This window comes from Odontesthes bonariensis, chromosome 2, assembly GCF_027942865.1.
Source record: "Odontesthes bonariensis isolate fOdoBon6 chromosome 2, fOdoBon6.hap1, whole genome shotgun sequence".
Classification (NCBI taxonomy): Eukaryota; Metazoa; Chordata; class Actinopteri; order Atheriniformes; family Atherinopsidae; genus Odontesthes; species Odontesthes bonariensis.
The window spans coordinates 4,541,002-4,559,354 of NC_134507.1; the positions used below are offsets into that span (position 1 = coordinate 4,541,002).

The 18,353-nt window shown below is 41.4% G+C and overlaps 1 protein-coding gene across 1 annotated transcript in view; it reads left to right on the plus strand.

Annotated features, from left to right (window-relative positions):
• b3gat2 (beta-1,3-glucuronyltransferase 2 (glucuronosyltransferase S)) overlaps positions 1-18,353 on the plus strand; it is a 60,415-nt gene that overhangs the window by 37,744 nt on the left and 4,318 nt on the right. Inside the window, exon 3 of the mRNA XM_075474617.1 lies at positions 10,895-11,043. Within this exon, the coding sequence (XP_075330732.1) occupies positions 10,895-11,043 (149 nt within the window). The remainder of the gene's footprint in view (positions 1-10,894; positions 11,044-18,353) is intronic.

Below are 18,353 nucleotides of genomic sequence, written 5' to 3' on the forward strand. Positions count from 1 at the left end.
AAACCTCAGAACTGAAAGAAGATATACCTTTTTTTTTTCACGTTACATGTTACACATCACAACTCCTTGGATACATTTGAATCATCCATTGTGGTCACTATTTATTCCATCCATCCATTTTCCATACCGTCGATCGGGTCACGGGGGGGCTGGAGCCTATCCCAGCAGTCATCGGGCGAGAGGCGGGGTACACCCTGGACAGTCCATCACAGGGCCACACAGAGACAAACGAGACAAACAACCACACACACACTCACACTCACTCCTAAGCACAATTTTTAGAGAAACCAATTAACCTAACCTGCATGTTTTTTTTTGGGAGGAAGCTGGAGTACCCAGAGAGAGTCACTATTTATTGTCAAAGCAAAATGAGTGTGTTGGTGCAGGGACTTTAATCCGGACAGCAGGGTAGTGGTGTGGCACGGATGATGACCAGATCTGCCCTCGTTTCTAACATAGACTGTTTATTGAGGATGGATATAGCCTCAGGGTCTGAAACTTGAAGCCAATGTGGAAGTGCCTTGGGCCATGTGTTCTTTTTTTCCTAAGTGACGTTGTGTGTTTTCAGCTGCTTCTGAAAAGAAGAGCGCATGTGTGGCAACACAGCTGCACTCGGCGTCTCGTTTCAGAGCTCTCTGCTGTTTTTTTGTGTGGTTGTGACTTGTGTTTCTAATTGAAAATCAACTGATTTTCAGAAAAGCGCTGGTGTTGTGACTTTAGCCACTTCTCAGGGATACAGTCACACGTGTGCAATTCATCCCCTTGGTAACTGAAAATAGTGGAGAAGCACTTGTGTTCCTGTCCATCTTGAACTGTAGTTGTATGATATAACAGAAACAATTACAAGAAAGAAAAAAGTCCCTTTTGTTTTTAGTGATTTTTTTTTTTCATAATGTGTTGTCAGCTGTGCCAACTCTCACATGAGAGGTACTGCTTTTTGGATGAAATGTGCTTACAAGGCACTTGGGAGCTCTTCATCCCAGTGCTTTGCCAGCGCTTTTCTTTTGGTTAAAAATGCAATGTGGACACACACCCTTGAAATGGGATTTGTTTTAAAGACCAGCAGGGGAATGCTAAAAGAATTCCAACTGTGAAGAACTCTATTAGAAAATTCTCCTGCAATTTCTTTTGGATTTCTTATCGTAGTAAACACTTTCTTATTTAGTCTGTGGCCTTGTGATAGACAAGTTACGATCATACAGGGGGGCATAGATCTGCCCCCTGTTTGTGTCGTCCATCAAAAACTAAAATGGCAACAGCCAATATGACTAAATCTAGGCTTCGAAATGATAATCCACAAAAAAAAGAGGGTGGCTTTACTAGTGGGTACATACATTTTTTTACTTGCTCTCATATGAATAAATGGTACATCTTCTTTCAGGTTCTGTGATAGGTCAAGGGAATTGATTTGCTATGGAAAGTCTGGTGACTCTTTTTTCTTTTTTCACACTTGATTGTGTGTAGGACCTCATGACACAAATTCAAATACATTTGGCTTTATTAATCCATCCTCAGTCTCCCGGTGCTCACTTGGTAAGAAGCATTCTTGCATGATGCTGCCGCTGCTTTTCATCACGGGGGACGGTCTGTCGAGGTGATGAGCAGGGTTCAGTTTGTGATGTGTTTGGAGTTCAGCCCTGTCCCACAGGGTTTGGATGATGCAAAGATAGTTTTCGTCGTGGAAGGTTCTCCCATAGGGATGGGAATCGAGAACCAGTTCTAGTTGAGAACCGGTTCCCAGTGTTTCAGTTCCTTGGAATCGTTCGGCGATTTTGCAAACGATTCCCTTATCGATTCCACTGGATGACATCACCACACAGCGTTGCATGGCGAGTCCAGCGCAGCCAACAGTAAACATGGCGCCCAAGCGGTACAAACGCTCGAAAGTTTGATTACACATCCCTAAAAAAGACGACAACAGGGCAACTTGCAAAGTGAATATTTCACCAAAGGGAGGAAATACTACCAACATGCAATAACTATGAATGAATGTCGCGTTTTCGATCTGCTCCGGACTAACGTCGGTGAATCTGAACCCAGCAACGTTAGCAACGTTAGCATGTCCTCGGCTAACACTGCAGGTAACTAACTAACTAACAAACAAACACTGCCTATCATGTTAGCACCATTTGCCTCATTGTAAAAGCTGCTGTTAGTAACGGTTAAGGTTAAATGAATGCCTTCTCAGGCATTACATTTAGATGAAATCATGAGAGACAGAGCCTGACTGGCTCAGAGCCAGAGGCTGGTGGTACTACCCCCAGTTCACCTCTACCTCCAGCTTCTCCTTTCACCAGAGCAGGAAGAGTTAAATTACCCAGGCCAGGATAGACCAATGTGGACCTCACCGTTGTTGGGTTTGTGAGGTCATGACTCGTGTTACTTCTAAACTAAACAAAGTTGATGCTAATCGACCGGTTTGTTGTCCTTTTTCTCCAAATGAGAATCGATAAGGGAACCGACAAAGAACCGAATCGTTAAGCAGAATCGAAAATGGAATTGGAATCATGAAAATCTTATTATTTCCCATCCCTATTCTCCCATCTCTGTGCGAGGATTGATGCTCTGTTATATAACTGATTGGGTTCTTGGTCGCCTCTCTGACCAAAGCACTTACAGCCCAGTTACTCAGTTTGGGCAGATGGCCAACCCTAGAGAGGTGCTTTGTGGTTTCAGCTCTCTTCAGTTTCACAGCTATTGAGGCCACTGTGCTCCTACTGATATTTAGAGCTTCAGAAGTGGCTCTGCATTCTTACTCTGCTCTCATCACAGTTTTATCATATAGGTCTATAGAGAGTCTCTATAAACTGTTCCACAAGAGGGGCTCAAATTATGCTCTGAACATTTATTATGATAGAAATCTATTTTAAAAAAAAAGGCAATTTTATTTACAGAGCACAATTCGTACACAAGGTAATTCAAAAAGATTTACAGCTACATAAAATCACAAGAAGGCAATAAAATCATTAAAAAGAAATAAAAAATAAAAAACCCATTAAAAATAATCATTAATTAATTAATTTAAAAGTGAAGAGAGCAGATAAAATACTTTCAGGTGTCATATGCACAGCTAAACAGAACTGTTTTCTGCCTGGATTTAAAACGCATTAGGATGTACACAAAGTGAAGAGGACTTAAATACTACTTCTTAATTGAATGTGTGGAGCATGTGTGATGTAATAATCAGTGTTGCACTATTGTAATACAAAATGACAAGCAATTCAATCAAAGTTCAATCATTGCGAGGTATTAAATAGTAATCTTCTGGTCAGAGCTGCAGATTTTTTTCCCCCAAATATGCAGAATTCAAAAGCCATCGTACTGTGCAATATACTTAGCTCTTAGATATTACATTTTTAAGAGAAAAAAACTATTCAAAATCACAGGCCTTTTATCTTCTCCCATTTTTTTGACTTTCGACATGTTCTTGCATAAATGATGTTGAGATAAAGAGGCCTGCCTGCTATGATTTTCAGGGAGATCACACCTCTCGCCGTTGCTCACTTTGCTCCTTTGCATTGGTTTTACTTCAGCATATGACTTTTGGTTCATTGTTTTTTGAATAAACCCCTCACTTTTCTGAACTCTCATACTCAGTCTCCATTTCATCTTGCGTCCCAATAAGCTGGACGGAAACACTCACAAAATGAACATATGAATGCTCATTGTTGCTCGCAGGTTTCTGAGGGGATATTGTGGAAGCAATAAGAATTTAATTTGGGTAAAGAAAACAAAAACAGTGGATAGAATAAATATGTCATTTAAGTAATTACATAAGAACAAACCAACGCTATCTCAAATCAGTGACCTAAGAATGGATTAATAATAACATTTTCCACTGGGGGAAACTGGGCTTCACTATGGTAAAAGGTTTCCTGGACTCCGACTCTGTTACTCAGCTGGCCTTTTTGCTGCTTACTGTTTCCAGCTTTTTGTCTGTTGTTGATGCCAGGGGCTTGTTGCCATGGTGTTTTTCATGCTGCACATCCCCACGGTCACCTGTCAATCACATAGATTGTTGGCTCTTGACACCTTTCTCCTCAGATTTCCAGTTGCTCTCATCTCTATTCAAAACGAATACAAAGCTTTTCCATCTAACGCACATCATTCTATGTTTGTTGAAGATTTCCCCGAAGTGGATCTTAATGGAATCACTGTTGTGTTATATGAAATGGTGACAAAGGGCTGCATAAACAGTCCGTTCATGTTTCGCTTATGATTTTAGTGTCACAGTATTGTGGCTGCTGAATGTGCTTATGTTTATAAGTTAATAGTTGAATAGTCTTTGCCCCAGAGAGCAGCTCTTTCATATTTCATATCAGCCTCTGAATTGAAAATGAATCACAGAGTGATGTGAGGGGGGACATGAGCAGGAGCAGGGACAGAAGAGAGAGAGGAAAAAGAAACTGGCTGCTGGCTCGCATGCAAATCGAGACGCCAACAGATTGATCACGTGATCCTCTGAGGCTACCAAAGCTTCAGGTTACACAACAACAATAAGATAAATCATTAAAGCACTTGAGGCTGCATCAAAATTATGTATTAATTTTGTTATTTAAAATTTGTATTCATTTTTCTGTTAACTATCAGGTTTACTATCAGGTTTATGCTCTATTTGATATTTCATATATATATATTTGACAGGCATTATAACACAAAACAGCAGCAAAGTGTAATTTAATGTTTGTGTGTGTGTGTGTGTGTGTGTGTGTGTGTGTATGTGTGTCATCTATCTCCTTTTCTGTATCTTCTCCAGCTCATTACAATGAAATTCGCTTAGATACCTGTCACGACACTTACTACTACATTATATTTTAATGTAAAGCGCTGGAGTTTACTCAGGATCTTTCTCTGCTGTTGCTCCCCATCTCTCTGGGTCTAATATGTTCTGTCCTAATCTTTGCTTTTTAAAGTAAGCGGGTGGCTGGCTTTGTTGTGAAAGGCTTTAGTGTTGAGCATTAACAGCATTACATTGCTGTTTTTCAAAAGCAAAGACGCGTGACCTTTTGTTTGATAGCTGTATAATGTAGATGCCGCCATCAATCCCAATCTTTTCCAGTAAAGGCCTTGCATATTTCAGCAATGCAATGTCAATCCTCATTCTGCTTCTGATACAACAGCATGGCTTTGTAGTAACTTTGACATTTCTCAGAATGTATTCTTTTTATTTTCACATTTCAATTTAATTTCACTTTAAGCAATGTAAAACTGTCCATTACAGTACACTCCATTCTCCACCAACTTTAAAACTGCATACATCAAAATAACACTCGTGACAGCAATTTTAACACTGGCATTGTTGACTTGAACTTCAGACACACGTTGGATAGCTTTGTCTGTAAAATCTACATTACAAAGGTTGTGATTGGCTGTCAGAGCTCTCTGCAGTTAGAAAAATATATATTTTATTTCAAGGATACTCAAAAATGGCTTAAAAGATAAAATCTTCATTGAACACTTAAGGAAACAGTGAAACCTTCACATTTAAAAAACAGAACTACTAGCCTACTGAAAAAAATACTAAATAATTATTTAAACATATTAATATTTAGGCTACTGCCGTTTTTAGGGCCAAACACATACTGTCTGTTGTACCCCAGCATGTAGAAAAAAAGGTACCTATATGTACCTTTTACCACTTGAGTACATATATGTACTTTTTGTAGAAGAGTCTGAAAGAGTGCTGAAATGCCTGCGGTCCAGACTTCTCAACAATTGATAACATCTGGCCATCATGAAAAGCAAAAAACAACAAAGAAGACCCAGGACTACTGATCAAATAGAATCCTCTCACAAAGGTCCAATAACTGGTCTCCTCAGTCCACAGATGTTTATCAGCTGTTGTTAAAATGAGAGGTTATGCCACACAGTGGGAAACATAACCCCATCCAGACTCTTTCAGGTGTGTTACTGCTATCAAACTTAAGATAAGATTTTCATGACATAGTGGTGCGTTTCACTTGAATCCTTTTGCTACGTTTTTGGTTTATGAGGTTTGCAAATCACATAAAAGAGACAAAGAAAAAAGACTGAAGACCATGGAAATGTACAGTAGACAAAGATGATAAAGACCTGAGACGTGAGAAGGGGAGAGAGGAGCAAAGTCTGTGGTGTTTCAGTTCAGTTTTCAGTACGAACAGAGCACTTTCACAGGGACTGTTTCATTCAAATCTGAAATCATTTGGGATGCCATGTTGGTTCAGTTTTGCTGATTTTCAACTTTGGCTGTTTCTGTTTCTGACAGCGTTAAATTTAACAAACAATGGACAACAGCGATTGTGGGTTCTGTGGCAAACAATGAGTTTCTTAGAATGAAGGAATGCGATTTGTTTAAATACATGTTATTGGCCACCTATTAAGCACTACCAATCAGGATTCATTCTAAAAGCTGTTGTGTGTGCTTGCCAGAAAAAATTAAACTGCTTTCAACATGTGTTGTGACAAAATGAAACACCGAAGCGTTGAGCTTCGCTCAAGCTGACGAAGGTATCAAATAGAAAAGAGAAGTGGTGAGACTTCAACTAAAGCTGTCTTTGCTCCATCTCCTATCTGAAAACTGTGAAGACTCGCTTTACTTCTTTTCTTGTCTTTCAAGTGTAAATTTAGACCAAATGAAGCAATGTGTGTCACTGAATCTGTGGCTTTCATGCTAATTGGTAAAAGTAGTAACATTAAAACGGTAATTCTCGAGTAACTGTCAACGCTCAGTGTACCAATGCGGTTAGTCTACATTTGCAATAGCAACATTTTTTTCAGAGGAACATTTACTACTGGGCATCTCCAGTAGCAACACTGTTCATGTTTGTTGGTTCCTAAATTAGGTAAGCATGATCAAATACATTTTTCCATGTAAAATTGATCTGCAGGCAAACGCTTCTCCACAAACAGCGTAATGCATTTGGCAGATTGGCTTTCCTTTAGTAGGTTCCTTGTCATGTAGGTCAGCTGGTGTGGGTCAGGAGTAAAGTGGGACAAAGTTAGTTCAGAGTCTGGACAACAGCCTCGTGGGCAAACACGGCTCAGTTAAGCAGCGATCTCCATTTCACAGCGGCCGGTTGCAGGTGAGATGCTTATCCAGTAATTGCTCTCATATCTATCCGCTCGACCTGAGCTGCATTTATCTCTATGATAAGCCTGCAGTGTTGCACACAGAGCAGTAATAAGCCTGAAACCAGCATAACCTGATCATTTTTAAGGGGTTACATGATTTATGTGTACATATAAGTTACAGCCTTTGGAGTGGGAATTTGCTTGCAGCATCTGAGCAATAATTCTAAGTGTTAAGAGGCTTTGCTCCACTAAAATGTCCCCCAAAGGGAGAATATTGCAATGTTAAGATATAATGTTATCAGTAGTTGTGTCAGAATGTATTTTTTATGCATGCGTGCAACCATGAATATATGTTTATGATTGCTGCTGGCCTAAAATCCAGGACGTTTAAGCCTGCCGGGAGTTAAAAAGCTAAATCCTTTTGCATGTCTGCACTTAAATTCTTCGTGTGACCCACACAGATAGTTACTTCCCTCAGACGGCCGCTGTCCTTTGGGCTAGTCATGTGACGCTACTTCAGGACAACTGAAGCCACACAAATGTTGTTCAGCAGAAAGCGAGGGGGAAAGAATTGTGGATTAGTGGGGGTAAATTCCCACTAATGCACTGAATGCCACCGCATACTACCCACTGACACTTTGCATGAATAAATATTTAGTAACTATGCAGATACCCTGTGCATTGACGGCGGCAGCAATTGCTGCAAATAGGCTCCTGTCAGACTCTGAGGCAGAAATGTCAGCATCCCTCTGAGAAATAGCTGCTCTGCATGAAAAATAACCGCACCTAGACTTTCATTTTACTCTTCTGATGAAGCATTTAAGGACCTTTTAAATATTTTAGCTCCTTTGTTATGAATCACATTTGCATCATATTTCACCATAGTGTTTAGATTTTTCACTGTTTTTTCCCTTTTACCCTAACAGCCACTTAGTATCCATTACTGAGACAGCTGGATTTTTTTCTCATCAACTTAAATTACACTCGAGAGGTGGTGAAAGCATCAGTCACTGTGGAAGGACTCTAGCTTGTGTTATTAGGTGTGCATGTGATGCTGCTTCTCTTCCGCATTTAAAGGAATTATTCATATTTTAGAATATAAACTCGTTCATTTTCTCTTTAGATCGCCACCAATTGAATTTCTGCAATAAACCTACAATAAGTGATTTTTTTTTTTGTGTGTGTAAAACATTGATAAACTAAAGCTTGATAATTTTATACACTGATCAAGTCAAAAGATTAAAACCACTGACATGTACAGTGAGTAACACTCCTCCTAATCTTGCTACAGTGCTTGTTGTTACTTTGACACTTGCCACCTACCTAAACAGTTTGCAGACCCATCAACATCCCTCCTCCAATCCCCAACACACACACACACACACACACACACACACACACACACACACACACTCTCTGTTCACCAGCATCCCATATACCATCAGGATTCCCCTACAGCAGCAACGCTGTCCAAGCCACACAGCAATGGGCCCAACAAAAAACTGCTGAGGAAGGCTTCAAAGAGCACAGCGCAGAGCCTGAGGTATTCAGCCAGCATCCAAACTCCACAGACACCAATCCAGCGGCACAGTGGGAAGCAAGGCCAATCTTCTGAGACGCTTCTCCACAACCCTCTGGTGCCTGATATCCCTGACCACCAGATGTTCTGTCTGCTCACAGCCTGACTGCTCAGAGCTTTTCTCTGGCATGAGGAGGACCTACGCCATTATGTTATGGCTCCACCGTGTGCCATAAAGACCTGTCAGCATTTGATCACATGTGGGCGCTCCAGGCGCCTCTATTTACACCCGGTATCGCAATTGCTTCTGCTTGACTGACTCTTTGTGATCAGATCACACTTTCCAGCTCTAAATGCAGATTAAAAACATAGCCTGCATCAAACACAGTCAGCTGTGGTAGGTAACAAACTGGACATTCCTGATAAGCAGGGATTATGATCATTATCCAATATCAATTTGAGTTATTTAAGATTTAGAATCTGCAGATACGATGTCTCCGTCTTATACTGGCATTTTAAATAGCCCACAGTCGCCAACTACAGTACATGTCATTACTACATTAAAGTTTTTCAAATCAGTAGCTTGTATTGGCTTGATAGGCTTTGTGCATGCTTCTCCATAAGTTTTTTTATAATTAACAGGGTAAAAAATGTGGCCATGTATGTCTTCTTGCACTTCCATCTAGGGCAGCACTGTATTTGTTCAACCTAAGAACGCCCACGCTGTGCTTGTAATGCGCAACCACTTTGCAAGCAATCATAGACTGGTGGCTGCGCATTACCTCCAAGAATAACAATGTGAGGCCAAAGTGAAGCTGTGTAAAAATCTTTGAGTTGAGCATGAGCTGATTGAAGATGGTGACACATTTTTCTAAGTTGTAAGACTTCTACAAAATCCCAAATTACATTCAGTGACCTTAATATGATTGTAATTTTGCACTTACCACGTTACCTGAGTCATATTGATAGCTGAAATCTGACATTCAGCATTTAAACAGGGTTGCTTTTCTGAAGACTAACAAGAAAACATGAAATGAAAGGACAGATTTTTCACACTGCAGAGCTCAGTGTGTGTGGTACCCACAAAATAAGTATTTTTGTTGAGATACTTTATTGTTTTATTTTCTCTCTTTTGTAGTTTATTGCTTTTGTATTATTTTATCATAGTCTGTCTAATTCAGCATAAGTAGCCAAGCAGAGTAACGCACAATGACATGCTGTTGCATGAGATGGACACTAGTTGGCAGCACTTACTGGCAGCGTCACCTGGACTCTTTGCAAAGTACCGCGAAAGAGGGGCTGATAATCCAGATGAATGGAGAATCAGCAACAGTTGTCCTGCTTCGCTGATTTTTGTCTTATTTCCAGAAAACTCCTATCAGAGGGTTATCTATATTTCTGTCAGCGGTGACCAAGCCGGGACCAGCTACATGTGCACACTCTGCTGACTAAAGACACACAAAATGAAGCTTTAAAACTTCATTCTGAAAAAGTCTTTGAGCAAAAATGTGAAGAAGAGCCAGACAAATCCAACCGTTTGCACGGGGGTGGATTAATCATGCTCTTGGTTTGTGTTGAAGCCACTGGTAGATGGAGGAATGGATTTCTACCAAATTCTGAAAGCAAACATCACATCTTTTGTGGAAAAAAAAACATGATGCAAATTATAAAGGTTTCTGATACATTCCTCCATTTTCTATACCTGCTTAATCCAATTTAGGGCTGCCAAACAAAAACTAAATACCTCCTTACTGGACAAAAAAAGGTGTTTACATGCAGGGTTTCCCAAATTTCAGGCACTTTTCCCTTTTTGGCTATTTTGAAAATTGAAGACATGGATCCAGTCGATCAGTCTTCAGCTCCATCTCTGAGCACTTTGTTCTCGCAGTGAAGGGTCAACAAGGTGGAGGCAAAAATAAGTAAAAGAGATTCAGCGCATGCTACCTCCAGACCTCTGGCCTGAAGGTCAGCCAACACATCTGATGTGTGAATGACGTGCTCTGCACACACGCTGAGTAGCACAAGGTTAAGTTAAGCAGCAGAGGGGGGCTAGCTTTAGCATTTCCATTTAATTTGCTGCCTTTTTTCTCTAACCCTAATCTCACAATCTGAATAAAGTTCAACCTTCAAAGTTTTTCATCTAATGTACAATTATCACAGGAGGATGGCAAACCCCTGTGGTGAATGAATTTCATTAGTCTTATCAAAGTCACTGGAATCACTAATTAACTGTCATTTTATGCTGTGATTATATCAGACTCATAATGTCTTTTAATCCACAGCGGCTAATGTCTGTTTCTTCCTTCCTCATCCTCCTCACCACAGGTTTTGCAGTGAATCTCCAGGTGATCCTGGCGAACCCACGGGCGCAGTTTAAACGGCGGGGCTCGCAGCCGGGGATGCAGGAGTCTGACTTCCTCAATCAGATCACCAAGGTGACCGAGTTGGAGCCCAAGGCTAACCACTGCACACGGGTGAGTGAACTCTGTCACATACTGAAGCGACTTCTGAGGATGTAACGACGTTTTCAAGAGCCTTATTTGCTGGTAACAATATGTATTAATGAATTGTCTAATGCACTGGATGAAAGCCCTCACATCCAAATGTAAACATCCCAAAAAATGTTTAATTTCTCTGTCTCCCGCTGATCTGACAGAACAGATGCATCCTTATGTTTATCAGTCCAGCTGTTATACATACAGCTCACATCTTTGCTCACACCATACACATGGGAGCTGAAGACATTTTTATGCTTCTCTCCTTTGGTTGTTCTGAGCTCTGAGGACTGCCAGAACGTGCCGGCCTTTGTATGCGCACAGTGTGCGAGTCTGTAACTCAGTCAGGTACGATTTATACTCTGCTTCAATCAGCAAAATGTATTCTTCACTGTGCTCCGGTGTCCATTCAGGGTAAATGTCACAAATCTTGACCCATTCACTTTAGTAACAGAAATGCAGCTTATTTTAGTCTGAACATTTTTTTCTTTTTTAATGAAATTATTAAGATCAAGATCAGATTGTCATGCATACACACATATACACAAAATTTGTCCTCCACTTTTAACCCATCAAGGCTGGCACCTGTTGACACACTCATGCACGGGGTCACACTCATAGATACAGATGCCGTACACTGGAGCGGTGGGCAGCCATTCACAGCGCCCGGGGAGCATGGGGGTACGGTGCCTTGCTCAAGGGCGCCTCGGCCGTGACAAGGAGGTGGACTGACACCCCTCCAGCTGACAGTTTCACCAATCTTTTGGCGCTTTTCCACCAGCTTGCTTCGGCGCGGCGCGCTATTGCGTGTTTCCACTAGCACGCCATACCTGCAACCGGGACGATTTTCCGTACCACCTCAGCCCTGGTTCCAAGCGGGCCGAAGCGTTACTAAAACGTGACGTCAGCCGACTGCCTTCCACTGATTGGGCGATGAGTGTCGTCACTGGAAGCGTCATAACGCGGATAATAAAAGCTAGCGTTAGCAACCGTTAGCTTACCTCCAAACGTCGTCTTTTTGAAGCTCGTAAGAAAACTCTCCGGGACTTTTCAATACTGTTTTGTCTGGCGGCCAGGAGTCTTCTCTGGCTCTCTTCTCTTGCCTTCTGTGCGACAAAAAGCCACAGGGTGAGCAGCAACACGCGCAGCCGTGTTACGACGACCCCGCCCACGTCCAGGAGGCACAAAGTGTAATGTAAACACAACCAAACCGAGCCGGGCCGAGCTAGTGGAAAAGCGCCATTTGAGTGGCGAGAATGGGAATCGAACCGCCAGCCTTCAGGTTATTGGACGACCGACTCTAACCACTGAGGCCGCCCCTCTAAATGATCAAAAACAATCAATAACTTTTAGATTGGTTGTGCAGTGCAGCATAAGTTGACCTTTTGGCAAGAGATTATAGTTTAAGGAGGACAGAACTGCAGGCAATTAGCAGAAGACGGGACGACTTTAAAAAGACTAACAATGCAAAATTGGGTCCAATACTACGCTATGCGTAGCCTGAAACCAGCTACGCTATGCAGTAAGTGTGTTCCACATCGGTAGGCAAAAGAAGTTCAGGTCACAAGAAATCATAAGTGCATTTCCTTCCAAAACCAAACAGCTAAGAGTATAACTAGTGCTACAGTAAGTGCACATTAGCTGAATGAATAATTTGGGTCTTGCAGGCCCCTCCCACAGATTAACAGGCAATTAGGCTTTCTTGGCTGAAACTTGTAATAATTTAGCTTTTGAGTGTTGTGTGTCTTTGGCAGATATGAAACTGCAACCATTATAATGGCCACCATCACAGCAGTAACTAACCACGGGGCATCTTTCCCCACTATTGACAGCATGAGTCATGCTTTGAGCTGGTAGCACAGTCTAAACATAGAGCCACACAGCCTGGATTGGATAGAACTTGTGCGCTTACACAGCTTAGATTGATGCAGCTCATCTGAAATCACCTCAGCCGCTGTTGGCGCTTGGTTTTATGAAGCCACTTATCCTCTTGACAACCGTCACGGAGCCGCCTTTAAGGACTTTTATGAGAAATAGATCCTGTTTGGTTTTTAGCATTCAAAGAAAACATGAGCCACACGTGTGATGTCCACCGATGTTCCAAATATGTTCCAAGCCTGCGAGAATAAATTCATTCTTTTGCTCTTTTGATGTAAGGATTTTGTGCCATGATCATTGTTGTGGTTGTTGACATATTTCTCACATTTAAGAAGCATTTAACAAACATTTACCTTTAGGCCCTAGACATTCACAGGTCAAAGAAACATGAGAGTGGTGGTCCCTCGTTGATTGGACTGAATCAGTCTGACATGGTTGTATTTTCATGTCATGAAGGCTTTGGTCATTCAACTTGATTAAATTCACAACAATTTCAAACACTGATGCAGCTTTTAAAACGTAATTACAGATATACTGAAAGAGTTGCTGAGTTAGAGGGCATTACGTTCAGGGACTGCAGATGGAAATTAGCTTCTAAGCTACAATCTGATGCAGGTCACCTCTTTACTTTGTAATTAATGTACTTTTAACATGGTCCCTGACTAAATAAACTAAATAGAAATAAAAAACATTGTGATCTAGTCCCTTTGTAAGGGATTAATGAAGGTGCTTTGCTCTCAGTTTGAGAAACGGCTACACGGAGTGCATCAGCTGCATGGATTTCTGAGGTTAGCCTCATGTACAAAATTGTCATTAATAGATTAATTAATTCATGCGTACTGGTAACAGGCTGCTTTCCACTTCAGACTTGACAGGAGGAAGGCGTTTTTCTACCTCACTCAGCGTGTTATGAGGGCTTTGTATTGGATGTACACATCTAAGGATATTCATTTTCACAGTTGGATTTATGGGGAATTAGTTCTCTCCATCCATCTTCTACCTCGTATTTGAGGTCGGGTCGAGGAGGCAACAGGTTCAAGAGAGAAGCCCAGACATTTCTCCGCCAGCAACACTACCCAGCGCCTCCTGGGAAATACTAAAGGCCCAAGAGAGATATATAATCCCTCGAGTGAGTTCTGGGTCTGCCCCCAGGGTCTCCTCCTTATTGAACGTGCCTAAAAAACCTCCAAAGGGTGACCAGGCCGCATCCCAATAGGATGCCTGAACTACCTCAGCTGACTCCTTTGGAAGCAGAGGAGCTGCATCTCTACTCCAACCCTTCCCAGATGCACGATCTCTCCATCTTACCTTAAAGGGATAGTTCAACTCTTTTGACATGAAGCTGTGTGACATCCCATATTAGCAATATCATTTATGAACATCTTCTTACCCCCTGCTGCGTCCTGTGAGCAGAGTTCCAGCCTCGTTTTGGTGTTGATGAAGGTAGTCCGGCTAGTTGGCTGGGGTTTAAAAAATAAAGCGTTTTGCTTCTCAAAACAATATGCGTTCAACAGAGTAATACATTTGCATCACAAAATGGTTCTCCAGGAAAAAGTCAGACCTCACAATCTCTTGGCGCTATTTTTGCCTCCCTTGATATCAATGCGTCCAATGTAAACTGTGCAGACTGAGCAGTAAACACTGTAACAGGTGCGGCTATCGCTAGGTGGCTGGACGCATTGATATCAAGGGAGGCAAAAATAGGGCCAAGCGATTGTGGGGTCTGACTTTTTCCTGGAGAACCATTTTGTGATGCAAATGTATTACTCTTTTGAACGCATATTGTTTTGAGAAGCAAAACGCTTTATTTTTTAAACCCCAGCCAACTAGCCGAACTACCTTCGTGGACGCCAAAACTCAGCTGGAACTCTGCTCACAGGACGCAGCAGGGGGTAAGAAGATGTTCATAAATGATGTTGCTAATATGGGATGTCATACAGCTTCATGTCAAAAGAGGTGAACTATCCCTTTAAGGCTGAGCTCATCCACACTCGGGAGGAGACAAATTTCAGCCAATTGTATCCATTCTTTTGGTCACTATTCAACTCTTATGACCACAGGTGAGTGTTGGAACAAAGATGGAGCAGTAAATTGAAAGTTTACCCTTTTGGCTCGGCTTCCTCATCATCACAGCAGATCAGTGCACTGATTAGCCCTCATAACTGCTGATATAAAGCTGCAATCTGTCTGTCTGTCTCTGGCTCCGTCCGACCGTCACTCGTGAACAAGATCCTGTCATATTCAAATTCTTCCTCTTGAGGCAATGATCCATAATCACTTAAGCATGTTGTGAAAAATGCTTAACTGAACAATACACTCAGCTTCCTCAGTGAGTCCCGTATTCCTGGGAACAGACTCACAGTCGGCAGTGTTGGATTGCAGCTGGCAACAGTTCTCCACCTGCTGCAGGTCCTGCTTGGAGTTAGTCCTGTGGAGAAGATAACACGGGCTGCAGCAGACTGTGGAGCTGGAGTCCTCCTGGGGGTTTGAGACTCAGTGAAGTGGCAGCTCAAATGATCCCAAAGACAACCAGAACAGTGGCTTGGAAAACTGTTGGCTCATTTGTGTTTTGTGCGGTGCAATATATAAAACATCTGAAAAGCACCAGCATTTGATTTTATATTCAGTTTAACAGCAGAGTAAATGATCTGATTTGTTTCGTGCTTGTTACGCCTACATTTGTTTCATACAGAAACTGCACGAGGCAGCTGTTTCACCTGGAATCGACAAATTGAATCTCTAAGATCCCTGCTTCACCATATGTGTGCAGGTCACATAGTTGCACTGTAAATCCCTGTGTGGTTATGGGTAAATGCTTCGAACAGGGAATAGGATAAAGACCCCCCAGAGCTGCTGGATCATCATTTACAGCTGGCTGCTGCCGACAGCTCTGTGTTGAAACTATAATCATCATTATCAGCCCCATTACACTAATGGAGGTGGCCTGCCACTGATATTAATACAGGCTATTAGCAGCCTGTGACATTATCCGTCATCATACAGGAGCACGTTATATCAGCATTTATCACGTCACAGCACTAAGATGTCACATTATCACTTGTAAAGCCACTTCTTGTATTGTTAACTATGACATCACTGATCATTATTCAATTGAATAACGAGTGAGAATACATAAAACGAGACGTGAGAACTCCTGACCAAACAGTGGATGTGACATTATCACTTGTTCAGAGATTGCATCATCATTTGGTATTTGGGGTGTGGCATCATTTTACTTCCTCCTTCTGGGGTTCCTCTCTATAGAGAATATGGCTGTAGTATTTTTTAAAGTTTTGCAAACATTCACTTAAGATGCCACCTGTAATTACTTGTTGTGCTTCATTAGTGTTTCAAGATTTTTTTTCCACCAGCAGTTGAAGACTTTTAGAACAGCATCAGTGTCTCACATTTACAGCCATCAGTTATGAGGCCGTTCTTCTCAACTCTCTATTTTCCCATCTTGCTATGATCTGGTGATACGAATTCGCATACATACTGTATTTTCCAACTGTCTTATTTCATATTTCTGCAAAGCTCAAAGATATCCCCTTTGCCCCTACAGATTATGGAGACGATACTGACGAAGGATGTTAGCTGGAATTAAAAAAAATAAAAAAAGTGACCTACAAAAAAGTGCTTGTAGCTTTGGGGGTGGAGCTCTATTTTTTGAAGAAATAAGAAGCAGTAATACGACAAGTAGATTATAATGTATCACACAAATATTAGTTAATGATAATTATAAAGATTATAATTTTGCATAGCAACAACACTATGATACAAGTGTGATCATTCAGAGTTAGAGGGATAAATATTGATAAAGTCTTTCTAGAAAGAAGCTCATTTGCTTTCTTGTAGCATAGCTTTACAGTTAATGTGTGCAGCTCTGTCTAAACACTTGGAACTCGCAGAAACAGTTAAGCTATTCAACTTAAACATCACATTTAAGCTTTGACTTGTTACTCCAACTTGTTTTCTCTCATTGACTTTGTGCTGAGCAAACAAGTCAGAATCAATCTTTGAAGGTATACCTCGGATGGATTTATCTTTGGACCCAGCCATGCTAGCTGTTTCCCCTGTTTTATGTCTTTATGCTAAACTAAACTAAACTAAGCCAATAGCTGCTGGCTGCAGCTTTGTATTCAGTGTACGGATATGAGATGAGAGTGGTATCTACGTTCTCATGTAACTCTCAGCTAATGAGGTAAAATGTAACAAATTCAAAGTCACATTGAACGTTAATGTGGTCTCATCCTTTTTAGAAATATAATATCCACAGAGTGCATTAAGTTTTCTAGAAAATAATCCCTATAAAAAGATCATCATGACTTTACATTGAGAATAAAGCCCTTTAATACGTACTGAAAATGTCACAATTTGGAACTTTCATTGAATCTTCTTACAGTCCCCCAGGAACTGATTCAAAGATTTTTGTGCTTGGAAATTCATGTAAGAAATCTGTTTTGTTGCTCACTGAAGGTAATGAATAAGACTGTACACATCTGGGCTTTTACACCATGTGCTTAACAGATCGGAGTAATTCACAGTCACCTTTGGCTGGCTTAGACTCGCCTGCACAGCTTTATTGAAATCATTTGAAATTGATGGCTTCACCTGCTGCCCGGGCACTTTAGCTTCAGGCTGTTTCTGCGATGAGCAAAGTATCTGGGATCGGATCACAGAGCCTGAAGCCTGACCTTGACGATGTAGGACAGAAATGCTCATCTGATGGCCGGGTCAGTATCTGGAGACGACTGACGGTAGCTGTAATGTAGTTAGAGCAGGAAAGTAATGGCAACAGACAGCAATGACAGGACAAGAAAGGAGGGAGAAGCCAGGAACAGATGGAGACGGATGATAGCACGGAAGGAAAGGAGATGGAGAGGGAAGAGAAGGGAAGGGAAGTCTGTGCAGGGGAAAGTATGAAGATGTGGAGGTAGCAAAAAAAAAGAGGAAAGAAGAGGGACAGAGTGAGGTCTGCTGCCATGATATGAAACAGTACACTGTCTGTGTCATTTGCATTGGGTCTCAGCTTCCAGTTAAACTTAATTATTTTTGCATTAATGTGGCTAAGTGCATCGGTGACCACTACTGAGTCTAGTCTGGGTGATCTGATCCTCTAAGCATTTTCTGTGTAATTCCAAATAAGGGATTGCAGTAAATGCATTTCGCCTCACTGTGTCATTATGGGATATTCTAATTCTCTGTCACTAAGAACTGGAGAACTGGAGATTTGGACTTTGAAATTTGCAGTCAACGTGTACAGTTGTATGAACGCTGGGGTTTTTCTTTATGTTTGCAGACTTTATTATGATCATTTGGACCAGGAGCTGACACCTCTTTACATAAATCTAAACTTTAACAGATATGTCTCTGATAATAAATCCAAAATGAGTTAGAATATCTTAAATTAG